Here is a 27,861-nt window from a genome sequence, read left to right as displayed (position 1 = left end):
ATATATTTTTTCAATGTGATCGCAATTCAGATTGAGTTGACGCACACTACATCGAGCCGCGTGCTATTGTGGTTTTGCCTGCGTACCTCAATAAGTCACCTTCCCCTCGCTCTTACTTTTTTACCGTTCATCCAATGAATACAATTATTGATGGCAAATCGATTATTCATAAAGCTTCAATTGGTGATCTGTTTTTCTGTGTTAACCTCATATTTTTTCATACTTCTTCTCAAACCAAGGGTGTGCGAGGGTAAAATGAATCAGGAAGCTCTGATCAATGTAATCAGTGTACCATGAAATCATGCATTGACAGAAGTTCCCCTTTCCTTGTATTGCAAAGTGTGATTAAATGCGTGATTTTTTAACGCGTTATGGAGCATATGCATCGAAGCTTCTCAGCTGTGCTTGTGCTAAGAAAAGGAAACATTTTAAAAATAACGTAACACGATTGTCAATGTAACCTTTTGTAAGTAGTGCCTGGAGGATGCAGTGTGGAGAAACTGTAGAGACAGCGTGTGTATTAACTTGTGGATTTTTCTGTGAGTATTTGGTGGCAGCGTCACAAAGTCGCTTCAGTAACCCTGCGTTAGCTGCGGAGCTCATCTCAGAGCAAAATGAGGTGAATGGGAGGGGAGATGATGACGTGACTCCCCACCCGCCTTAACAGTCAATCCCCCACAAACACAGTCTCTAGGAATTTGCATAAGCACAGCCCTTCACGTGCAAATTTAACTTAGTTACAAAGTGATCAAAACTCGTTATATCCTCGTCCTCTCTTTAAACTTGTATCCCGCATTACCCGTGGGCATGACAAACGCCAGCGGCAGCCTGTCAATGAATTTAATTTAAACTTTAGGTTTACACCTTGCTTTGTTTCCTAAGTAGCAGCACTCATGAATATGGTTGTATATGTCACTTGCTTGCTTCTTATTGTTTCGCTGCCTTCTCAATTGTATAATGCATGTTTTCTTCAGCGCTTTTTGCAGCTCTTCCTGGTTTTCTACGCACTGCGTTGACACTCAGTTCACTTGATTACGTGGGAGGCGTGATGATGTCACACGAAACTCCGCCCCCCACAGCTTTTGAGCTCAACTCCATTTCAGTAAATGGAGAAAAATAGCTTCCAATTATGACCATTACCCGTAGAATTTCGAAATGAAACCTGCCCACTTTTGTAAGTAAGCTGTAAGGAATGATCCTGCCAAATTTCAGCCTTCTACCTACACGGGAACTTGGAGAATTAGTGATGAGTCAGTGAGTGAGTGAGTGAGTGAGGGCTTTGCCTTTTATTAGTATATATATACACACACACACACACACACACACACACACACACACACATATATATATATATATATATATATATATATATATATATACATACATATACACTAGCAAAATACCCGCGCTTCGCAGCGGCGAAGTACTGCATTAAAATTTTTATTAAGAAGAAAAATTAAACCTTTTTAAACTGTGGGAAAATATGCCAATAATTATTTGTTAAGGATTTCTTTGTATACCATGTTGTCAGTTCGGCCCTCCGGTTGTAACATGACCAAACTGTGCGCTGAGCTTACTCTTGAGCATGTAACTTACAGTTGGCCATGTGAACAGTAATCTTGTCTCAAATGTCACAGCTTGGATTGCTGCTGTCATAATCGGTTTGAGTTTCATGGTTTGTTTCAATTGCGACAGTATTTGCAGGATTTGTTGTGTTGAAGTGACATTTGGCATCTGTCAAGCATTGTAAGCACACAACCGGTTTCATTGATTAAATCATACCCAGTTTTTGAGAGTTTAAACATTCATAAACATCAAAGTGTCCACGACTGAAATCGTCACCTGTAAATCTAAGATGTTTAAGAGGCATTGGCGGTTGTCGAAAGGTGTAAACTATTTGGCCATTTCGGTACACTTGAAAGCGACAACCGAACTATTCAGCGGCAGCCATCAACTCACATGCAGAACCATAGGTGAAGGGCTTAAGCATTTCACTCTTCTAGTGATCCTGTGTAGTATAATTATCTCCTGTACCGTCATCAGTCCACACCTTGAACCTGTCCCAGTCATTCAATACATAAGACAGAATCTTCCTCCGGATATCAAGAGTGAGCCTGATATGGCCGTACAATATGTAACAAAGAGAATGGAAAAGGTAGGTGCTATCTCCGGGCATGGAAACCACTCGGTAAGTGACAGTTCTTTGATCGATAGTGATCATCTCGATAGACATGGTAATGGGGGTTGGAATGATAAAGGAAATGGGTACCTGAGCAATGTAAAGTAAGTGTAAAATACCTATACAATAACTATAATTGTAATAAACAAACAATAAAACAGCGGAGAAGCCGTGGATTAAACAAATTAGTGCTGTAGTTATCAGTAGGGAGACGTGAATCCGTGGCGGCAAGGAAGGGAATGTAGAGACGGGCGGCGGACAGTCTTATATATGCAGGCAGCCAGCCAACAACGTGGGAGGCGTAAGGATGGGGGACCCAACGCCACCTCACACGGTGACCGAGGTGCAGGCTATGGACATATATACGTCCGTAAGTAGGATTGAGTTAGCGTTGGGAACCCGTGTACCAAATTTCTTGCAGATGGGCCCAAAAGTAACAAAGACTGTTGAAAAGTTCAATATGGTGGCCGACAATGGCATCATACCACCGAAATAAGTACGTACATTGGTTTCGGTTAGTGCAGGGAAACCGCCTACCAAATTTCGAGAAGGTGGGGCCATAAATAAGAAAGTTCAACATGGCGGACGTTGTTGACCGTTATGACCATTACGCGTAGAATTTCGAAATGAAACCTGCTTAACTTTTGTAAGTAAGCTGTAAGGAATGAGCCTGCCAAATTTCAGCCTTCTACCTATACGGGACGTTGGAGAATTAGTGATGTTGGAAAGTTCAATATAGCGGCTGACAGTGGTGTCATACCACCGAAATAAGTACGTACATTGGTTTCGGTTAGCCCAGGGAAGCCACCTACCAAATTTTGTGAAGATGGGGCCGTAAATAAGAAAGTTCAACATGGCGGACGTTGTTGACCGTTATGACCATTACGCGTAGAATTTCGAAATGAAACCTGCTTAACTTTTGTAAGTAAGCTGTAAGGAATACGCCTGCCAAATTTCAGCCTTCTACCTACACGGGAAGTTGGAGAATTAGTGATGAGTGAGTGCTCTGCCTTTTATTATTATATACACACATATATATATATACATATATACACACACACACACACATATATATAAACTGCTCAAAAAAATTAAAGGAACACTTTGATAACACATCAGATCTCAATGGGAAAAAGAAATCCTCCTGGATATCTATACTGATATAGACTGGGTAATGTGTTAGGAACGAAAGGATGCCACATCATTTGATGGAAATGAAAATGATCTACCTACAGAGCCCTGAATTCAAAGACGCCCCAAAAATCAGAGTGAAAAAATTATGTGGCAGGCTAGTCCATTTTGCCAAAATTTAATTGCAGCAACTCAAAATTGCACGCAGCACTTTGTATGGCCCCTGTGTTCTTGTATACATGCCTGACAACATCGGTGCATGCTTCTAATGAGATGACAGATGGTGTTGTGGGGGATCTCCTCCCAGATCTGGACCAGGGCATCACTGAGCTCCTGGACCGTCTGAGGTGCAACCTGGTGGCATTGGATGGACCAAAACATAATGTCCCAGAGGTGTTCTATTGGATTTAGGTCAGGAAAGTGTGGTGGCCAGTCAATGGTATCAACTCCTTCATCCTCCAGGAACTGCCTGCAAACTCTCATCACATGAGGCCAGGAATTGTCGTGCACCAGGAGCCACTGTACCAGCATAGGGTCTGACAATGGGTCCAAGGATTTCATCCTGATACCTAATGGCAGCCAAGGTGCCTTTGTCAAGCCTGTAGCGGTCTGTGTGACCCTCCATGGATATTCCTCCCCAGACAATCATTAACCCACCACCAAACTGCTCATGCTGAATGATGTTACAGGCAGCATAATGTTCTCCATGGCTTCTCCAGCCCCTTTCACTTCTGTCACGTGCTCTGGGTGAACCTGCTCTCATCTGTAAAAAGCACAGGGCACCAGTGGTGCATCTGCCAATTCTGGTATTCTATGGCGAATGCCAATCGAGCTGCATGCTGCTGGGCAGTGAGCTCAGGGCCCATTAGAGGACATGGGGCCCTTGGGTCACCCTCATGAAGTCTTTCTGGTTGTTTGGTCAGAGACATTCACACCAGTGGCCTGCTGGAGGTCATTTTGTAGGGCCCTGGCAGTGCTCATCCTGTTCCTCCTTGCCCAAAGGAGCAGATACTGGTCCTGCTGATGAGTCATGGACCTTCTATGGCCCTCTCCAGCTCTCCTAGAGTAACCGCTTGTCTCCTAGAATCTCCTCCATGCCCTTGAGACTGTGCAGGGAGACACAGCAAACCTTCTGGCAATGACACGTATTGATGTGCCATCATGGAGAAGTTGGACTACCTGTGCAACCTGTGTAGGGTCCAGGTATCGCCTCATGCTACCAGTAGTGACACTGACTGTAGCCAAATGCAAAACTAGTGAAGAAACAGTCAGAAAAGATGAGGAGGGAAAAATGTCAGTGGCCTCCACCTGTTAAACCATTCCTGTTTTGGGGGTCATCTCATTGTTGCCACTCTAGTGCATCTGTTGTTAATTTCATTAACACCACAGCAGCTGAAACTGATTAACAACCCCCTCTGCTACTTAAATAACCAGATTAATATCCCATAACTTTCATTGACTTTATGCTATATACTCTGATTAAAAAAAGTGTTCCTTTAATTCTTTTGAGCAGTATATATATATATATATATATATATATACATATATATATATATATATATACACACATACATACATACATATATATATACACATACATACATACATATATATATACACATACATACATACATATATATATACATATACATACATATGTATATATATATATATATATATGTATATATATATGTATATATGTATACATATGTATATATGTGTACATATATATGTATATATACTGCTCAAAAGAATTAAAGGAACACTTTTAATCAGAGTATATATATATATATATATATATATATATATATATATATATATATATATATATATATATATATATATATATATATGTGTGTGTGTGTGTGTGTGTGTGTATATATATCAGTGCCACTGTACCTTTTGAACTGCATATTCAACTGTTCCATCATCTTCTGGCTGTACATTTTCTAGTTTCTCCAGGAATGACTTGTCATAAGGTCCATCAATTTGCAATCTAGTCCTATAAAAATGAGAAATGAAATTAAAGGTTTACCAAAAGTTGTGTTTATACATACAACAGTATAGGTAAAAGATGTCAGAATACAAATATCCAGTAGAAATGAACAATGATCTACCCAAAACCCCAACAAGTATTATAAAAAAGAAAACATAAAAACAAATTCTGATTTGTGCCCAGTATACTCTGACTACAAGTCTTTACAGAGACTGGAGTCTAACTTTGGAATCCCTAATACATATGCACTAATCTGCACCATCTGTAGTTTAGGGCACTAAAATTAACAACTTGACAAAGTAGTAATATTTTCCTTTAACTCTTCAGCAAAAAAAAAAATTCTTCCCCTAAATAGGCCTGGATACATTACACCTTCTGAGAAGAAACACAGCCTTCTTAGGGGAAAAAGTATGTACTGTAGATAAACATTATTTGGACAATCAGCCAACCACCATGAAAAAGCTGACTATACAAAAGTACAGACAATGTAGATATCTAGTGACACAAATATAATTTTGCCTTTTACTGAATGGTCCTTTTTTTATTTAACATCCTGTGTAATTATTTATATTTGGTAATTTAAAATGTTCACATTACATGTTACATTTGGTTATTTTATGTAAACACTGATGAGCTCCGTGGTGCATGAGACAGCCCTGTATTCTGGGATTAACAAATCTCTGATACACAGGTTACGGCTGGTCCAGAATGCTGCCGCTCCCTTTCTGGGTGGGGCAAGAAAGTATGACTCTGTTTCTCCTATTTAAGCTTCTTTACACTGGCTGCCTGTCAGTTTTCGAATTGATTTTAAAATCTTGCTGCTAGTTTTTAAATCTTTACATGGTCTTGCTCCTGCCTATTTATCTGAATTGTGTGTTTTACACCAGCCATCCAGAGTGCTTAGATCTTCTGCTCAGTTGTCTCTGGTTGTCCCTCGTACCAAGTGTAAAACCAAGAGGGGACAGGGCCTTTGCAGCTGCTGCGCCTCGCCTGTGGAACTCTTTACCTCATCATATAAAGGAGTCGTCTACAATTGTTCAAAACAAGAATAAAGACTCATTTCTATTCACTTGCATTCCATGACCTTCAGTAATAGTGATGGTTTCCTCTTTGTGATTATATAACATTATTTCTATTTATTATGTCTTATTTTATGTTCATATATTTTAATTCTATTTACGTTTTTATGTTAATTGCTTTGTTTGTCTTTTATTCTATTATTGTAAAGCACTTTGGCTACAGCATTACTATGTTGTTTTAAATGTGCTATATAAACACATTCATATTGACATTGACCTTCTTGTCTTCAAAAATGGGGCTAAAACGCAAAACAGCCACCTAATCACTTTTCATTTTACAAGGAAAAACATCTTATCTTTTCTCTTAGGAATAGATGACAACAATAGAGTTTAAAAAGGGCTATGTATTTAAAATGTTTGACAATGTTAGCCAAAACAAGGAAAACAATCAAGGAAAATACCGTGAGCACTTATTTTTATGCATTTTAACAGACTATGCTGGTGGTATACACTCTGCCACTACTGTTAATTAAGTCTGATGATAATTTCTCGATGTTAATTGTAAATCTAATTGGAAGTAATACTACTACTGTAAGGAAATACTTGCAACTCTACTCTAACTACTGTATTTACATGCACTATATTGCCAAAAGTATTGGGACGCCTGCCTTTACACACACATGAGCTTTAATGATATCCCATTATTAATACATAGCCTTTAATATGGAGTTGGCCCACCTATAACAGCTTCAGGTGTTCTGGGAAGGCTTTCAACAAGGTTTAGGAGTGCGTTTATGGGAATTTTGACCATTCTTCCAAGACAGCATTTGTGAGGTCAGGCACTGATGTTAGACGAGAAGGTGTGGCTCGCGGTCTCTGCCATAATTAGAATAATCTAGACGAGAACAGGTCATTCATCCAAACAAAGCTCACCAGTCCCATCCACTTATTTCTTCCAAAAAAACATCAAGTCCCTAAAGTCTTACTGCCTACCACACTACTTGGTAGCTTATTCCATGTGTCTATCGTTCTTTTTCTAAAGAAAAACTTAACGATATTTGTGCTAAATTTACCAATAAGAAGTTTCCAACTGTGTCCTCGTGTACTAATTCCATTCATAATATTAAACACTTCAATCATGTCACCTCTTAATCTTCTTTTGCTTAAACAGAAAAGGTTCAGCTCTTTTAATCTAACCTCATAATTCATACCCTGCAGCCCTGGAATCAGCCTAGTTGCTGTTCTCTGGACGACTTCTAGTGCTGCTATGCTCTTTTTTTGTAGCCTGGAGACCAAAACTGCATACAGTACTCCAGATGACACCTCACTAGAGTGTTAGAAAGCTTGAGCATAACCCTCCTTGGACTTATATTCCACACATTGTGCTATATACCCTAACATTCCGTTTGCCTTCTTAATGGCTTCTGAACGCTGTCGGGTTGACAGCTTAGAGTCCATTAAAACTCCTAAATCCTTCTCATAAGGTGTACTCTCGATTTAAAGACTGCCCACTGTGTATTCAAACCTAACAATTTTACTTCCCATGTGTAAAACCTTACATTTACTGACATTAAATTTCATCTGCCACAAAGCTGACCAAGCCTGTATGCCATCCAAGTCCTTCTGTAATGATATACTGGATTCCAAATTATTTGCTAGATGTCAAAAATCACACACGTTTAATACTTTTTATAACACCTCACAATGCTCGATTAGACGAATACTCAGTCTTTTCTTCCTCTCTTCTTCTACTCTTCTGTCGCCCTCACTCCTCTTCTCACAAGCTGTCTTCTTCCTCCCGACTCCTACTCACAGAGTGGAGTGAGGCGACCTCCTTGATACTAAACCTGGAAGTGCTCCAGTTGCATCCCGATTATCATCCGGCAGCATTTCCAGGTGTGGCGGAACTGCTGCATGTGAATTCAGCTCCTCTTCTGGCAGCACTTCTGGGTGTTGCAGAAGTGCTACATGCCAAAGCTCCAGAGCTGTCCAGGCGCCCCCTAGTTGTGGCCTCGGACCCCAGGGTTGAGCTTCTAAGCTCCAGTTCCTTGACCCTGAAGTAAACCAGGGGGACTGCCCTCTCGTGTCCCAGGAGTGGTACTGATGGTGATATGTCCACTCCCCCAGTCTTCTCATCAAAAGGGCGTCCAGACCGGGCAAGATCCCTGGCCATCCATCACAACATATATTAAAAATAGCAGCAGCCCTAGCACTGACCCCTGTGGAACTCCACTCCAACATTGGTTAATTCTGATAAGGTTCCTCGCACCATCACCCTCTGCTTCCTGTGTCTGAGCCAATTCGGCACCCATCTAAAATCAACACTCTGAGCCCCCACTTCTTGTAGTTTGATGTCCAGCCTGTCATGTGGCACCTTATCAAATGCTTTCTGAAAGTCAAGGTAAATAATATTATATGCTCCAGTTTGATGATATCCGTTTTTTTCCTTCTCATAGAATTCCAGTAGTAAAACAAAACCTCCCTCTCCTGAACCCACTCTAACTGTTCAGAATAACTCCTGTTTTTGCCAAGTGTTGCTCAATTGTATCCTTAATAATTCCTTCCATTAATTTTCCTCTGATGCAAGTTAAGCTTATTGGCCTATATAGTTGCTTGGATCTGCCCGGTCACCCTTTTTATATTATAGGATGACATTTGCCATTTTCCAGTCCTTCAGAATCCCTCCAGTGTACAGTGATTTCCTAAAAATGTGTGTCAATGGTTTATATATGTACTCACTAACCTCCTTAAGAACTCGAGGATAAATATTATCTGGTCCTGCTGATATGTTTAATTTCAGCCTATTTAATCTGAGCAGCACTTTTCCCTCTACAATTTCCAAATCCCTCAGTACCTCCTTTGTAGTCCCGTTTACCTCTGGGAGGTTATCCACTTCCTCACTTGTGAAGACCTCAGAAAAATGCAAGTTTAGGGCATCTTCTATTTCACTGTCTGTATCTTTTAATTCCCCTTTACTATTTCTGATGCACTTCACCTCCACCTTGATTGTTCTTTTACTACTAAAATGCTGAATCTCTTAGGGTCTTCTTTCATCTTATCTGCTATATTCCTTTCCAACAGTCTTTTAGCCTCCCTGATATCCTTCTTAATGGATGCCCTCATGTTCTCATACACTCTATAATTCACTTTGCAGTCATTAGTCTTATATGCTTTATAAAGCATTTTTTTCTTTACAGCTTCTTTTTTAAATCGTTATTAATTCACTGTGGAGTTTTTTAAAATTTACTATTATTCCCAATTTAGGTATGTATCTGTCCTGCATTACATGTAAAACATTTCTAAACCTGTTCCATTGCTCCTTGACCGTCTCAACACATAAAAGCTTATCCCAGTCTATCCTACTTAGACTTTGTAGCATCTGCTCAAAATTTGCCCTACCAAAGTTCAACTTAATTTTAGTCTTTACATCTGCAATCTTACAAAATACTGAGAATTATATTATATTTTGATCACTTGACCCTAGTGGTTCAATTACCTCTATGCTCTCAATTCTACCTGGATTATTACAAAATACTAAATCCAGACAAGCTTCACACCGTGTTGGTGCTTTAACATACTGTTGTCAGAAAACTGTCACGATTACGCCTTAAAACTCCTGCTCAAGTGCTCCTCCAACTGCAAGGTTAACTCAGTTAATATTTGGATAATTAAAGTCCCCATGACTATAATATCTCTCTGTAAACGTGCCCTTTTGATATTACTAAAAAGATGTGTGTTGAAATTACTGTTTGAATTGGGTGGTCCTCACTAAGATGGGGCTCATCGTCCAACTGAAGAGGATTTACATTTAAATTGTTTGACATAAACAGGAACCCCACCTCCTCTTCAGTTCTGTCTATCCTTCCTAAAAAATGTATATCCTTCTATGTTACACTCATCCCCATTTTTGTTATTTAGCCAGTTTTCCATTATTGCTATATTATTATAATTATGCTCTGGCACATACAGCTCCAACTCACTTACCTTATCTTTGATACTTCTAGCATTAAGGCAAGCTATTTTTAATGTGTTACTCCTTCTATATTTAAATGTTGTGTTAGAATTTATATTACAACGCATTTTTATTTTTACACCATTGCTTGTTCCTCCATGTATAGACCTAAACCTGGCCTGTCCTAAACTCCCTGAACTTCCCCCCATCATCCCTTATTTTAAACAATCCTCGACTAGCCTACTCATATGCCTCCCCAATACATTGGTGCCCCTCTGGTTCAGATGTACCCCGTCATGACAGAACAGGTCCCATCTATTCCAAAAGGATTTCCAATAACCCATAAACCTATACCATTCTACCCTGCAGCAAGATTTGAGCCACGCATTATTTTATGCCTTCTAATCTCCTCAATCTTACCTGGACTGGCACGTGGCATAGGCAGAACCCCGGACAGCATGCATCCTTTTCCTTATGCCTTGTGATCATGACCCACCTATTTCTACCTGTCTGGTCTGAATTCTCCTCCTGGACCACCTTAGGGGTGCACACTATGCTTATAAAGCAACATTTCCCAACCTCGGTCCTGGGGACACACTGTGGCAGCAGGTTTTTGTTCCAACCAGATTCCTAATCAGTGACAATGCCGTATAACACTGATCTCATTTAATTAGCTGGTATTATTTTTCTTTTATATTTTTCTTGATATACTGTGTTTATTGGAGAGATGGAAAAAACCTAATTAATTTTCGTATCTTTCGGAGGCGACACCTCCTGTATTTACTTTCCACACAGAGCCTTGCAGCTCAAGACAAGGCGGTTGACTTGCAGCAATTGTCAGAGTAGATTTAAACATCAAAAGAATCCCAACTGATTGTCCATTCTCTTTTGAGTGCCTGGCTCTTAAACCAATAACGGAATCAGGTCGTGTCTCACTCATGGTTCTTTATCGTCCTCCAAAATACAATGCATTCATCTTATCTGATCTCATTGAACTTTTAACCCACTTAAGCTCTTCCTCCCAGAGAATTATCCTTCTTGGTGATTTCAACATCCATATTGACATTACTACATCTAAACTGAGAAATGAATTCCTATCCTTACTGGACTGTTTTGACTTGACACAACATGTTGATTTTCCCACCCACTCTGGTGGTCATAAATTGGATCTGATCTGTACTACATTGTCAAAATTTACAGCACTGATTTGGGACTCCCTGACCATAAAGCAGTATTTTTCACTGTCTCATTATCTCTCCCTCCTCTTACAGGTAAACCACAAATTTCTTACAGAAACCTTAAAAATATATGTACCTCTAACATTTCTGGATCCATTTCTGATCTTTTACTGTCTGCACCTATTCCATCAACACTAGATAGTCTTGTTGACCACTATAACTCAGCCCTTCATTCAGCATTAGATAAAACAGCTCCTTTAAAACATAAGGAGGTTCCTTTAAGCGTTCAGGTCCTTGGTATAATTCAGAACTGCGGTCTAAGAAAGCAGCAGGACGACGCCTTGAGAGAATGTCACATAAGACTGGCCTCACCGTGCACATCCAGGTTTTCTCTGACCACCAAAGAGCTTACAGAGAAGCACTAACTGCTGCCAAGAACACCCATTATGGCAGAATAATAGAAAGTGGCCACGATAACCCAAGGGTTTTGTTTTCTGTAGTTAATAAACTAATCGAACCCACATCTGGCCCAACTACCTCTTCTACTGAAGTCTGTGAGGAATTCCTCCACTTTTTCTGTAACAAAATTAAACATCTAAATAATTCAACTAACATAAATACTGTTTATATCTCTCCCTGTTTTCCAACTCCATCCAGAAGTTCTCACCCGTCACATCTGCGTTTGTTACTTTAAAAATTTGCTTCTGTAACCCCAATGTTAAAAAAAAATAAACTCTGATCTTGATGCTGACAATCTTAACAATTTTCAGCCTATTTCCCCACTTAAATTTTCTGTCAAAAGTTCTTTAGCGTGTTGTAGCCTCCCAACTCACCAATTACTTAACCTCTAATAATTTGATGGAAACTGCTCTGCTGCGGGTAACCAATGATTTGCTTATGGCAGCAGACACTGGACAAACCAGCATATTAATTGTGTTTGACAGTGTCAAATGCTGCACTGAAGTCTAACATGACATTCTACTGTCCAAAATGGAGAACATGCTGGGTATCTCTGGCACTGCCCTCCAGTGGTTCAAGTCCTATCTGACTGATAGGCACGAGTTTGTTAGTCTTGGCAACAGCAGATCCAAATCAGCACCAGTCACACAAGGAGTACCTCAGGGCTCTGTTCTCGGCCCTCTTCTCTTCTGTATTTATATGCTTCCCTTGGCCATATTATTCATAGCTTTTTATTTTTATGCAGACGATACTTAACTCTATTTCAATGTTAAAAGTGGAACTTTACCAAGGAGCTCTCTCAGCTCACAACCTGCCTCAGTGAAATAAATACCTGGATGAAGCAGAACTCTTTAAAATTAAACTGCAACAAAACCGAACTCCTGCAAATTGGGACTAAAGTGCAAATTAATAAAATGAACTCTTTTCCAGTCTATCTTAGCAGTAATCTCATCAGACCTGCCACTATTGCAAAGAATCTCGGTGTCATTTTTGATTCCTTCCTTTCTTATTCACCCACATAGATCATATTAAGAAACTTTCTAACTTTTACCTCCGTAACATATCCCATGTTCGCTCCTTACTCTCCTTTTCTAACACTGAGAAACTTGTTCAAGCTTTTATCACATCCCACATAAATTATTGTAATTCCCTACTGGCAGGTGCCGCTTCTAATCGTATATCACAGCTCCAGATTATTCAAAACTCAGCTGCAAGTGTCCTTACTTGAACCAGCAGCAGCGAGCACATAACACCCATCCTGCTCCGCCTTCACTGGCTCCCTGTGTCTTACAGAATTGAATATAAAATCCTACTAATAACCTACAAAGCCTTAAACGACCTTCTCCAACACTATGTGCCTGTCTGCCCACTAAGGTCCTCTGATTCCGGCAATCTTGTTGTGCCCCACACTAATCTACACTCCATGGGCGACAGGGCTTTCAGCTGTATAGCGCCCAGACTCTGGAATTACCTACCGAAATTAATCAGGTCAGCTGACTTCATGAATTCTTTTAAAGAACAACTCAAAACTCATCTGTTCAGGAAGGCTTTTAGCTCGAGTCTACTTTACTACCCTTCTCTCAGTTTACCTCTATTTTAAGATGCTCATGTAACCTGTATGTGTGTGTGCTATATCATCTATATATATATATATATATATATATATATATATATATATATATATATATATATATATATATATAATTCACTAAGGCAAGACAACCATGGAAAGCACGCCGGAAGAGGCGTGGATTCACTAAGCCGCGGTCAAGTGAGACAACTATGGGGCACACAGTAAAGAGCCACGCCCACCAACTCCAAGACCATTGGATACAGAAAAAATGGCGTCATTTATATTCGTCTGTTGTAGAGGCCACATGCAGTGCAGGACAGGTTAATGTCATGTGCATGTCATGCACCTCTGAGCTACGTTGACTGTTCATAGAGGCATGTTTCTCACGGAGGTGAATCGCCATATGCAGCATGTGAAACGGTTTGCGAGGGGTATCCCAAGGGATCCTTAAAACAATCCTTTACAACTGAGAATGAAGCACAATGAAGTAAGCAGTCTTTAAAAACCAACTTTTCGGTTACGACGCACAACTGTGTGCACCATAGCAAACTGTTTTACCCGCTACATACAGCTACTTGCTTCCGCGACAAACATGCATCTTCTTAGATGCTCCTGCAGGAACACGGAAGACGTTTTCCTGCCCACCAACGCTCCTTTTTCACCGGCCGGCGTCTACCCTCGCTCTCTAGGCGTTCACACTGCCTGCCCATTTGCCCGGATGCAAAAACTAACCGACCACCCAGTTAGTCCCTTTCATCTGTGGTAAGAATCCGCATGCACGTCTGAGCCACGCAGCGTTTGTTATGCCGCAGGTTCACTATTGTGTTGTACTGTATTTTGCTCTCTCCAGAATTCCATCTTTTCATTCACTTACTGTTGCATTCTCACATCAACCCGTTTTAGACATCCGTGTCTTTCCAAAAGTGTTTACGATTCAATAAATAATTATGCATGACATTGACCGTGTGTCTACCCAGCGCAGAAAGGCGTGGGTAAGCCGTTGAACCCCATTCGGGCTGCAAGCTGTGGAATTCCCTCTCAATGTGACTCATACGCTCCCACTCATTACGTACCTACCCTTTGTGCACACCCCCCTCCTACCGTGGTCGGGTATCTTGGTGGATTATGTGTAGAAAAGCAACCAAAACTGAGGGGTATCCCATGGGGTCCTTAAAACATTCCTTTACAACCGAGGTTAAAATACAATGAAGTAAGCAGTCTTTAAAAAACCGAGTTTTCGGTTACGACGCACGCCTGCATGCACCATAGCAAACTGTTTTAGACGCTACATGCAGCAATTCGCATCGGTGACAAACATGTGTCTTCTTAGATGCTCCTGCACTTTGTTCAAACCCCCCTCGCTACTACCGTGATCGGGTGTCTTGGTTCGATTATATATATATATATATATATATATATATATATATATATATATATATATATATATATATATATATATATATATATATATAAATAAAAGCAGCCAAAACTGCTTAGAGCAATGAAAAGTCTACACTTCCATCTTTTCATTCTCTTTCTTTTGTATCCTCAAACACTCCCTTTTTAGACAACTGTGTCTTTCCAGAAGTGTTCAACCATCAATAAATAATGATGCGGCATTTGTTATGCCGCGGGTTCACTATTGTGTTGTATTTTGCTTTCTCCAGAAATCCATCTTTTCATTCACTTACTGTTGTATTCTCACAGCAACCCGTTTTAGACAACCGTGTCTTTCCAGAAGTGTTTAGCATTCAAAAAATAGTTATGCACGACATTGAGTATGTGTCTACCCGGCGTGGGTAAGCTGTTGAACCCCATTCGGGCTGCAAACCATGGAATTCCCACTAATTGCGACTCATACGCTCCCACTGGTTGCGTCCCAACCCTTTGTACACACCCCCTCCCACCTCGCTACTACCGTGATCGGGTGTCTTGGTGGATTATACATAGAATAGCAGCCAAAACCGCACAGAGAAATGAAAAAAGTCTACGTCACTCACAGGTACATCTGGACTATGTAAAGACGGCGACTCAAGTGACAAGTTGGAGGTGGGCACATGAGCGGGCAGTGCATACTGAATGAGAAATCAGCAGACTAGCATGACGGACGTAGCTGAATGGACGTCATTCTCCTTTCCTCCCGTTCCACACTCCGCGCCGTGCAACCCCATCCCTCCGTCTGGCAGGAGAAGGCGCGAGGATGGTGCGCCAGTTTTCAGTCACGGACGATTGTGTGTTGGTTCGTTCTGTGCATTGTTACAATGTTGCTTTTCTTGCTGATTTATTACATTACCGATTTTTCAAATGTTAAATTTTCTCACTCTGCTTAAAAATCATTAAAAAACCGGCCTGATTATGCGGCGTATGGTACGCCGCGGGTTGGCTAGTCAATTATGTTGCCTGTTAGGCTTTATCTCTGAATTTACTGTCTTAATCTTCTTTATTTATTTATATGGTTTACACAATGCTATATACTTTATACCCTGCTGTTCTTTCTTAAATTCTGTCTAGTGCCTTGAGCATGGGAAAGGCGCTATATAAATAAAATGTATTTATTATTATTTTATTCTGCATTCAGAAAAATACAGCAGTATGATTTTTACATTTATAAGACATTTAGAAATATTTCTGCTTTTGCTATAGATTTAAATGCTTAACTCTCTTTTGTTGATTTCATTACATTTTGCCCTTTCTCTGTGCAGTTTTTCCCCTTCGTTGTATCTTATTAATGACAATTAAAAATGTGCAGAGCAAACACGCGGGCAAACACTCAATAATCAAAGGCTGCAACTACTTTAGCATCAGACCCACTGATTAGTAATTAATGGATTAATTAAACAATTACAACACCTAGAAAAGTAGAATGAAAATCAAGATGAAAATATTGTTAAAAAGAAAAAAAATACATTATTCCCATATAACTGCTTGTTTTAATATTTGTTTTTTAAAAAACAAAAACTTACTTTTCTAATGTCTACATTGTTCCCAAAACACAGAACTTGGGAAATAACACTAGTGTAGCCGCTTTGCGTAAGGTGAAGTCAGGCACGGGTAAGACGCGTGTCGAAGAAATCTCTCAGTCCAAAAGTTCGTTTTAAAAATATTTAGTGAAAGTTAAAGGCAAATAATCCATACAAGAATAAAAAGAAAAATAGTTACACACAAAGAATAAAGGCAAAAAAAGGGAAAAATGTATCTTCTATAAACTTAGTTTTTCTTATGAAGCTTTGGTTACTTCTGTACTTAAAGGTTATTTACTTCTTCTTCTGTATGCTTTAAACATACGGTTCAAAACTTAGATCTTTTAATTTACGAGTTACTTCACACTCAAAAGACCCTTAGGCCGTTGGCACTTAGATATGCGCCAAGCTCACCGTGCATAAGCACGAACGCGAGCATAAAAACGAATTCTTTCAAGGACACGGTTAAAAAACCGTATGCCTCTATACCTTACACAAGGTAAGGCCAAACACTTACTAAAGAACATTGTTTACTCAAAAACTGTTAAGAGATGACAGGAAAATACCAACTCAATTCTATTCACGGGGGTTTAGGAACCTCCCATATTTTAGGCATTATCATCTAGTAAATATTCATACATTTTATAGAACTGGGAAAATGGCTCTTACACATCCGGCCCCTAATTGTTTATGCTAGGGCAGAAATCAATTACTTAACTTTACTTAATAAGAGCCTTCATTACTTTACCAAACTTAAAACAAACCTTAAGAAGCTTAACTTAGTTTCTACTATAAAAACACAAATATTAAGCTTAGGAAACTTTCTAGCTTAAACTCTAATGCATAAACACAAGCACTAAATTTTAAAAAAGCTTTAAAATCAGGCATGCAAAAAGAGAATGAGTCATTTTAATCATTGTTTGAAGCCTCCTGGATCAGGCACAGTTTGCTCACGGGTCTGTCCAGTATACTGTTCTTGGTTTGCACGCAAACTCTTCTGACGGCACCTTTGGCATCTGGCATTGTCTTGGTGACTCGACCCATTACCCATGAATTGCGAGGTGTAGCTTTATCCACAATTAGAACGATGTCTCCTTGTTCAAGGTTTCTTTTTGGTGTAAGCCATTTTTGGCGTTCCTGAAGTATTGGCAAATACTCTTTAGTCCATCTTTTCCAAAACAAATCTGCCATGTATTGAATTTGTTTCCAGCGTCTTCTTGAATATGATTCGTTCTTCGAAACTAGTTCAGGTGGCATATCGGGTTCAGTGTCCAATAACAATAGATGATTGGGTGTGAGCGGTTCCAGATCGTTAGGGTCGTTAGATGTCTCTGTAAGGGGTCTATTATTTAGTATTGATTCCACTTCGCACATCAGTGTGTGAAGATTTTGATCATCGAGTGTTTGTTGGTTTAGTGTCAATTTAAAATCTTTCTTATACTTCTGATTTGTCTTTCCCAAACTCCGCCTTGATGAGAGGCTGACGGTGGGTTAAAAATCCATTTGATTTCTCTTCGCATCATTTCTTTGCTGATTTTTTCGTGCTCCAAATTTTTTGTGGCTTCTCGTAGCTCTCTTCGGCTCCAACAAAATTTGTTCCATTATCTGAGCGCATGATTTTAACCCGCCCCTTCTACTCTTAAATCTGAGAATCGCTTGGATACAGGAATTCGTGTCTAAATTGTGTGCAATCTCAATGTGCGCGGCTCTAGTTGTTAAACAGGTGAAAATTACTCCATACCTTTTGACTAAGCTTCGTCCTCTTTTGACAAAAAAGGGTCCAAAATAATCAACTCCAACATTAGTGAAAGGCTTTTTGTTGGGTGCTAGGCGATCTTCTGGCAAATCTGCCATTTTTTGCTCACCAGCTTTCGCATTGTATCTTCTGCACGTAGTGCATTTCAAATTATTTTTCTGATGGCTGCGTTTGCCTGAGGTATCCAGTATTTTTGACGTAGTTCTGCTAGCAAATAATTACGTCCACAGTGTCTGTGTTCTTGGTGAAGGTGTCTGATTATGAGTGTAGCGATATGCGAGTTTTTATGAACTATTGCAGGATGCTTAGCTTCCTTTGGCATAGCTGATTTGCTGAGTCTTCCTCCGACTCTTAATATTCCTTCTTGCAGGACTGGATCCAGTTTAATGATTTTACTGCTTTTCTTTACAGGCCTATTTTTACTTAGTGCTTTAACTTCTTCTAGGTAAGCTTGTACTTGACTTAGTCGAATAAGCTCATTTTCTGCTTTAGACAAGTCATCTAGAGACAGAGGCTTTAGTCTCATTGTTGATTTGTATTCTTTCATATGTTTTGCGATCAGTGTCTTTTGTTTTTCTGGGCTATGTCCAGATTGGCTAACTGTATATTGAATCGCCTTTCTCTCTTCTTTCAAGCGTATTAGCACTTCTTTAAACTTAAGAAACCAAGCTACTGTTTTCTTTAATTTGTACCATTCCGAGTAGTACTCTATAAGTCTTTTTACCGGTTCAGTTTTTTCTTCTACACATGCAAAATTTGCTACACACCTTTTGATTTCGGATCGCGCTAGTAGACAAGTCCACCTCATCCGGTCTCTCAGGCCATTCGTCCTCTGGCTGTAGTAGGAAATTCGGGCTTTGTATCCACGTCTTACGTTTGATGAAGCTTTCTATTGTCAAACCTCTTGATGCCTGATCCGCAGGATTTTGCGCAGATGCGACATATCTCCATTGCGAGGGTTGCGTGTGCTCTCTTATCACTGCGATTCTGTTGGCAACTAAGGTTTTGTAGCGTGTACTTTCATTTGCGATGTACCTTAGTACTGTGGTGCTGTCAGTCCAAAAGATCGACTCTTGCAGGGGAATCTGCAGTTCTCGTTTTAACATTTTGTCCATTTTGACTGCTATCACTGCTGCTGTAAGTTCCAACCTTGGTATAGTTACAGATTTTAGTGGTGCCACTCTTGATTTCCCCATTAGAAATGAACAATGTCTCTCATTTTCTTTGTTAGTCAAAAAGAGGTAGGAAACAGTACCATACCCGTTTTCTGAAGCATCTCCAAAATGATGCATTTGTGCGGTCATTATTTGACCAAATCCAGGTGGTTTAAAGCACCTAACTACATTAAAATTCACAAGTAGCTGCAAATCGTCCATCCATTTTTTCCATTGCCGAACGTACTTAGCTTCCACTTCTTGATCCCAAGCATATTTTTCTTTACACAGTTCTCTTAGAATAAGCTTGGCAGGCAGTATGACTGGCGCTAGAAATCCAAGTGGGTCATATATTGAACTGACCACAGACAGAATGCCGCGTCTTGTAGCAGGCTTATCTTGCAGCTTTACCTGGAACTTGAAACTGTCAGTCTGTGTGCACCATTGAACACCCAAGGCTCTTTCAACTGGTAACAGATCATGGCTTAAGTCCAAGTCTTTTTGATCTTTTGCCCTGTCTTCTTCAGGGATTGACAGCAAAACTGCTCTGCTATTACTTATCCATTTTGTAAGATAAAATCCTCCCTTTAAGCAAAGGGCTTTAAGATCTTTGGCCAATTTTATGGCTTGTTCTTCAGTAGCAACTGACTTTAAACAATCATCACATAGAAATTATTTAACACAGTGTTAACTGCTTCCTCGAGCTGTGTCCCTTGCATCCTCTGCTGTTCTTCTTAAGGCATAAGAGGCACAACTGGGCGACAGTAGCACGAAAAGATGCACTGTCATTTTGTATTCCTCAAGTTCATTGTTTAGATTACCTTCGGGCCACCACAGAAAACGAAGAAGATCCATGTCTTTTCTGGTACTTTCACTTGATAGAACATTGATTTAATGTCCGCCATGAGAGCGATTGGTTCCTCTCTGAATCTTGTAAGAACACCGATGAGTGTATTAGTTAAATCAGGTCCTTTCAACAACTGTTCATTTGGAGAAAAACCTTGATAGGTGGCTGTACAATCAAATACTACTCTTATTTTGTTTTTCTTTGGATGGTATACTCCATGATGAGGGATGTACCATATTTTTTCATTTTCGAGGGTCCGCTGTTCAGTGGGTACCTTTATGGCATAACCTTTGTCTAAAATGTCTTTCATGAACGCTTTATAATCTTCATGAAACGTCGGAACCTTGTAAGTTTCCTTTTAAGTCCTATAGCACGTTGTTTTGCAATACAACGATTGTTTGGTACCTTAAGTGTTTCATCTTTAAAGGGCAGATTAATACAATAATGTCCGTTCACTAGACTTGCAGTATCTGAGGCTATGCGCATGAATTTAATGTCTTCCTGTGACATTTCCTCTTTTCTTCACAGTCGCGTTCTGGAAAGTCTATATTGTATTGCTTGAGTAACATTTGTTCTACTTGCTTTATTGTTACACAATTGACTGAACATCTTTTTGCACTTCTGTTATCTGTCTCTTTCGTATAACAAAGAACAGTCCAACCTAGAGGTGTTCTTGTTGCGAAAGGTCCATCTCCTTCGCTATGTATGATTTCCCATGGCTCTAAGAGTTTGCGAGAGTTTGTACCTATTATTAAACCTACTTCTGCGTTTATTTGGGGTAGGTATACATCTTTATGGTAAGGCCATTTCAAATATCTTATTGAGTAGGAATTTTGTCCTTATTACCAGGTATAACAGTTGCTGTACGTACCTCTGGTAAATCATAAAACGTGTTTTCTTCAATCCCACTGACTTGTAACTCTGTTAAGATCTTACATTTTAAAGGTTTTTCTAGATTATCTAGAGTATTGAGATACATAAGCGATTTTCTTCCTGAAAGATTTAATTGTTGTCTAATGCTCTCTGTGCAAAATGTGGCTGAGCTACATGGGTCTATTAGAGCATATGTTTCAACATATTTTTCTTTCCCTTTGGATTTAAGTTTAACTGGAACCGCAGCTATGACACTATCTCCAACCTCGGTAACCATGCATGACTCCTTCGGAGTTATGGGCGCTTTGGTAGAAGAAGCGCTTTTCTGTTTCGATTTAGAGCTCTCTTCTTTAATGGATTTAGCTTTATCATCGAGTCCTTTTCTTTATTTATATGCAAAATAGCTGGATGGAAATGAGAGCATATACTGCATTTAATTTTTTCTTCACAATCTTTGCTAAGATGTCCTTGTCTTAGACATTTAAAGCATAAGCCTTTGGATTTCAAAAAGTCAATTTTACCTTCATAAGTTAATTTCTGAATTGCGTTGCAGTCATTAAGATCATGCTTTTTGTCACAGAAAAAACAGTGCTTACTGTGTACACGCTCAGTTGTCTCCTTTTTAATTTCTTTTTCAACAGTAGTGGCAAAATTTGAGACGAAGTTGTCCTTTCTCGTTCTGCCTTTCACAGGATATTTTTCGTAATCAGCCTTTTCTTTCTCTCTTTTGAAGGTATAGTTTGTATAGCAAGCACCATACATTGGATGCAGGGAGGCTATGATTCGATCTTCCAAGAAACTATATAAGTCAGCTAGACCTGGTTTTCTTCTTTCTTTACTTTCCATCTCTGTTGCTTTATTTTGCCAGAGCTCTCGTAGTTCTTGGGGGAGCTTCGATGACATAATGCGGATATTTAAATTGTTTTCGAATTCGTGTCCGTCTTTTAAGCCCGACATAACACTTTTACAATTACCAATGAAGAGGGTGTATGTCTTTAAACTTTCAATATCTCCTGATTTCAAGTGTGGCCACTTCCTTACTTTCATCATGTAAGCATCTCCTATATGAGCGTGGTTTCCGTAAAATTTTTCTAACGTTCTTCTGGTATTTCTATATCCTTCTTCTGGCGGTAAGTATAAGTTGTTTAGAGCTATATTTTTAGGTTCGCCTTGGTGAATTGTATCAAATACCCTAGTTTGCTATCAGGATCACTCACTTCTTGGTCTATGATTCGATCAAATGCTCTTATAAAGTTTATATAAGTCAATGGATCGCCTTCAAATACTGGGATCTTTTTATGGGGTACATTAGGAGCTTGTGTCTTATTCTGTTGTTCTTTCTGTTGATCGTGGCTTTCATAAGCGATTGTTGAAGAGGTGCTTCGTTTGTTGCTGATAAGGTTGCTGTGGATTATTTTTACTTTCATTCGTATTTGTAAAGTTGTAACTGTTCGCATCTTGCGACTTTTCAAATTTCACATCTGGTTTCTGGCTTAGTCTATTAGGACTGCGTTTACGCCCTTTAAGTGCTTTTAATTTCGCTTCTGATTCTGCAATAGCTGCCTCTAAAGCCAATTGATCTCTTTTAGCTTTTAGCTGAGCTTCTTCAGCTTTTCTCTGCATTTCCTCAGCCTTTCTCTTTATTTTTGACTGCATTTCTTCCAAATCTAGAGCCTGTTGCTTTCTTTGGTTTTCTGCTTTAGCCAACAGCACAGCGTGTGCTGCCTCTTGAGATTTGATGGCGCTCATAGAAGTCCCGGCTGAACTTGTACTACGTTTAGATTTTGCGGAGATTTGGGAGGCTTTGGCTGAATTCGCCGCAGAACTTATATGACTTTTACTTTGAATGGAAACCTGTGAGACACTATCTTCTGGCGAGACGTCAGGAAAGTCATTCGTCGTTCTGTAATCCTTGAATTGGCTAGCCGAAAAGTCAGGCTGCTGGTTGAGGCTTATATTTTGACGTACTTCAAAGACCCATTCCATCGTATTTTCCGAAAATGTGCGAATAGTTTCTATTTTAGCATCAAAGTCCTTTTGTAGCATTTTCCGTATATCTTCGTTACTCTGGAGGGATAAGAGTTTGTCGTTTAACCTTTTATATTCCATTCTCATGTTAAGGAACGAGTTTTCGAAGATCGATTTTATAGATTCGTAATTAAGTTCATTTCTTTTTAATTCATTTACAGTCTTCATTGTAATAGATAATTGTTTGTATTTGTAGTCCATTTCAGACTGAAGTTTAGATGTTAATGAATTGGACGGCTTTATGTCATCATCAAGATGATCTTCCATTGAAACATCCTGATCATTGTGACTTCCACTCACACCACTGTTACTTTCAATGGGGGTTCGAAATGTTCTCTGGCTCCCGGACTCAGATGCCATGGCGTTGAAAATGCAGGCTTGCTTTCTTTTATGATCCAAGGCAGTTTTAAACTTTCAGTCCTAGGCAGGTTCAGATCTTAAGCAGGTTTCAAAATTTCAGGCAGGTTTTTTAACTTTAGTGTAGCCGCTTTGCGTAAGGTGAAGTCAGGCACGGGTAAGACGCCTGTCGAAGAAATCTCTCAGTGGCTCTTACAACATCACTTAATTAGCCCAGGCATCCAATTAAAAACAGAAGTTGGTTGGAACAAAAACCTGCAGCCACAGTGTGCCCCCAGGACTGAGGTTGGGAAACACTGCTTTAAAGGCCACCTGGGATGGGTCCGCCAATTCTCTACTACAACACAGGCCAGCCAACTCCTCTTCCTCCAGTTAAGCGAACCTGAAGCGTGAAGTGTTTGATCAGCTGGCATCTCCTGCTGATGTAGCCCTCATTGATAACTGGCTCCTCCAAGCCATCATCTAAAAAGTCCAATGTTTTTAAGAGCAAAATGTATTTTTTTAATTAACTTTCACACCACAAGAAACAAAGAAAACTCCCAGCATCCTCTTGCATTTGCAAAGTTCTCGTCACCATGTCTCAAGCACTTCAGCCTCTCTGCATGTCTCAAGCACACAGGTCTTAAGAAATGTGTACCATCATCCCAAAGGTGTTCTATCAGGTTGAGTTCAGGGCTCTATGCAGGTCAGTCAATTTCCTCCACACCAAACTCACTCATCCATTTCTTTATAGACCTTGCTTTGTGCACTGGTGTGCAGTCATGCTGGAACAGGAAGGGGCCATCCCCAAACTGTTCCCACAAAGCTGGTAGCATCAAATTTTCCAAAATGGTCATATGCTGAAGCATTAAGAGTTATTTTCCCCGGAACTAAGGGGCCAAGCCCAACTCCTGAAAAACCACCACCAAACTTTACACTTGGCACAGTGCAGTCAGGCAAGTACTATTCTCCTGGCAACCACCAAACCCAGACTCATCCATCGAACTTCCAGACAGAGAGAAATGTGATTCGTCACTCCAGAGGACATGTCTCCACTGCTCTAGAGTCCAGTGGCGATGTGCTTTACACCACTGCATCCAACGCTTTGTATTGCACTTCGTGAGGTAAGGCTTGGATACAGTTGCTCAGTCATGGAAACCCATTTCATGAAGCTCTCTACACACAGTTTTTGTGCTAATGTGGAGGCCACACAGAGTTTAGAGGTCTATAGCTATTGACTCTGCACGAAGCTGGTGACTTCTGCACACCCTTTGTCACACCATGCGCTGTCCCCACTCTGTGATTTTACGTGGCCGAGTTGATGCTGTTGTTGCTTCCACTTTGTTACAATACCACCAACAGCTGACCGTGGAATATTTAGTAGCAAGGAAATTTCACGAAGACTTACTGCACAGGTGCTGTCCCATCACGGTACCACACTTGAATTTACTGAGCTCCTGAGAGTGACCCATTCTTTCACAAATGTTTGTAGAAGCACTCTGCATACCTAGGTGTTTGATTTTATACACCTGTGGCCATGGAAGTGATTGGAACACCTGACTTCAATGATTTGGAAGGATGTCCCAATACTTTTGGCAATATAGTTGTACACATGCAGTGTGAAAGAAAAATGACAAACCTTTCAAAAAATCATAGCTGCAAGGTTACAAGGCTTACTGTTTCCACAACCTCTTAAGACAAGCACCCAGTCAATACAGTTCTGACTTAAAATTCATTCTGTCCAGTTTGTAGAAATGGATCCGACATAATTTACCACTATAAAGTTATGCACTGCTGCTCTCACTTTAGCTCACTGTGGTTCAAATTGACCCATTGGGAGAAGACAAATAAATTAAAAAGATAAAAGTATTCTTCATCCTTGATTTTGTTTTAACCCATTTGGTGTCTAGAGCATAAATTCAAACACTGAGTTATGTAAGCTTATAAGATGTATATGCATAATTTTACTATAGACAAAACGGGAGAATACAAAATCATTGACACTAGAATCCCTGAAGTCTACGAAAAAAGTAATGCCGGACCACCTTAAATTCCATCGCACCTCCTCATCAGTGTCTTTGTTTTGGAAATGTATCGATTAGCACTGGATGCTGAGGCAGCAGAAGTCAACTCAGATGCTCAGAAGTCTCATTATCTGGCAGTGAAGTGTCTGGAATTGTATAGGGTGAATAATAGATCATTATTTGACATACATAAAATTTCATGTGTGTTTAGTGTCTACAACGAGCTGGACAAATGTAGGATGACAGGAAATGCGAGGTAAGAAATGTTGAACACATAACTAAAACAGAAAACTTTTCATCTTACTGTAATAATGACAAAATGCCCATGTGAAGTGTATAATGCGTGAAGACTTGAGTCCACATACCAAATAAACACTTTCACAGAAGGCATAACAAAAAAATGCACTTTTTTATTCAAGAATATAACCAAAGAAAAAGAAATCATTCAATTTGCATGATGATGTCAATGAGTAAAAACCCGAGGCTAAATATCAATCTTCACAACTTTGATCTGTTTGCTCAGCTGGTACTGAGAAAAGAACTGCTGCCTCATAATTTAAGAGGTTGCAGGTTCAAGCCTGGATTCTCTCCATTTTGTATCCAGGGCAAGATCCCACCTGCAAAAGATGTAATCTAGCTCCAGCCTCACTGAACCACATGCCTTGGAAGTGCATCAAATTTAACATAACTTTGGACAAAAATCTTTGAATACCTATCAGACAGCCTTGGTGTCACAATCACAACAAACCTATTAACAGTTGTGTTTGGTGTACTCCCAGATGGGCATAAACTGGAGAAGGACAAATTGCTTGTAATTGCCTAAACCACATTAATAGCACACAGACTTATTTTGCTCAACTGTTAGAATCCCAGCCTACCTTTTGTAAATCAGTGGGAAACTGATGATCTATACTACTTTAAATTGGAAAAAAATAAAATTCTCGCTTATAGGATCTGTTTAAAGTGTTTTAAAAATATGGCAAGATCTAATTATTAACATTTTAGAATGAGAATTTAGAACAGGGAAAGGTCATTCCTCCCTTTGTTTTTTTTTTTTGTCCAACCCTATGCTGTTGGGGGGAATTCAGTTTTGTTAAGGTCGACTTGATTGTACTGAATGTTAACGTTCTTCAAATAAAATAAAGTTTTTATTTAAGATAAAGTAAATAAACAGCATCATTTTTACCACTTTATTCCTTATCCAATAATGTTAATCAAGCGATTACTTTAAGTGGCCATTCCTACTGTCCTTTCAAAAGAACCAACACATTCTCAAGCCACACCAGTTATGAAATTTTTTTTCTCAGTTTTACTAAATCTTACATTAAGCATTTACACTGAGAGTGATCTACCTCAGGAATGTATTCCCTATTTTGAATTATAATTCTTTTATTAACTATATGTTTACATTCTATTTTCAAGTTTTAATAATATTCACGTACGAAATATGTTTAACTGGAACAAAAAATATCACTTTTTTATTATATAATCACTGTTGCTTGTTTATGTATGGCTCTGGTGTCATTATGGTAATACATCACTACTTGGGTCATCAGATTATAAAGTTTAAAAACCCTGTTCTGTTGATTAATTAAAAACAGAGTTTATGGCCTTGTAATATTGCATATAAGCTGGTGGGCTGCAACTTATATGTAGTTAGAAAATGGTTCTTGGATGTAAAAATGTTAAGAATCACTGGGCTAGAATAACAAAAGACATTTTTTAGATGGTTCAATTGAGAAAATAACCAAAGCACAAACATTCTGCTTGATGTGGAAGACAGAATGTATGCAAGGCTCTGTTGACATCAGAATATACAGATAGATAGACAGACAGACAGATATCTATATATATCTATATCTCTCTATCTCTATATCTATATATATATATATATATATATACACACACACACACACACAGACAGTGGAACCTCAGTTCACGACCATAATTCGTTCCCAAACTCTGGTCGTAAACCGAGTTGGTCGTGAACTGAAGCAATTTCCTCCATAGGATTGTATGTAAATACAATTAATCCATTCCAGACCGTACGAACTGTATGTAAATATATTTGTTTTAAAGATTTTTAAGCACAAATATAGTTAACTAGCAGACCTTGTGTGCTTCGCGGCAGTCTCTGTAGTTGGAATAATTATGTATCTACATGTGACTTATAGAGCTTCTTTATATACAACATTTTTGGTTTGTCCTCCTGGAGCCAAAAATATATAAAATTTTCTCTATGACTAATTCGTGAACATGTTACATAAAAAATAGAAACGGGAAAAACGGCAACACTGCTGGGAACAACACTAAATGAGATAAAGTAAAAAAGGGCAACACCGCCGGGAATAACAGTAAAAAACAACAGTCAATGAGATAAACTAAAAGTCTACTAA

At 39.3% G+C, this 27,861-nt stretch overlaps 1 protein-coding gene across 1 annotated transcript in view; it reads right to left on the bottom strand.

Annotated features, from left to right (window-relative positions):
- ippk (inositol 1,3,4,5,6-pentakisphosphate 2-kinase) overlaps positions 1-27,861 on the bottom strand; it is a 130,980-nt gene that overhangs the window by 37,523 nt on the left and 65,596 nt on the right. The window contains exon 11 of the mRNA XM_039770856.1: positions 5,210-5,312. Within this exon, the coding sequence (XP_039626790.1) occupies positions 5,210-5,312 (103 nt within the window). The remainder of the gene's footprint in view (positions 1-5,209; positions 5,313-27,861) is intronic.

This window comes from Polypterus senegalus, chromosome 12, assembly GCF_016835505.1.
Source record: "Polypterus senegalus isolate Bchr_013 chromosome 12, ASM1683550v1, whole genome shotgun sequence".
Taxonomy (NCBI): Eukaryota; Metazoa; Chordata; class Cladistia; order Polypteriformes; family Polypteridae; genus Polypterus; species Polypterus senegalus.
This window is presented reverse-complemented; position numbering and strand designations above follow the sequence as displayed.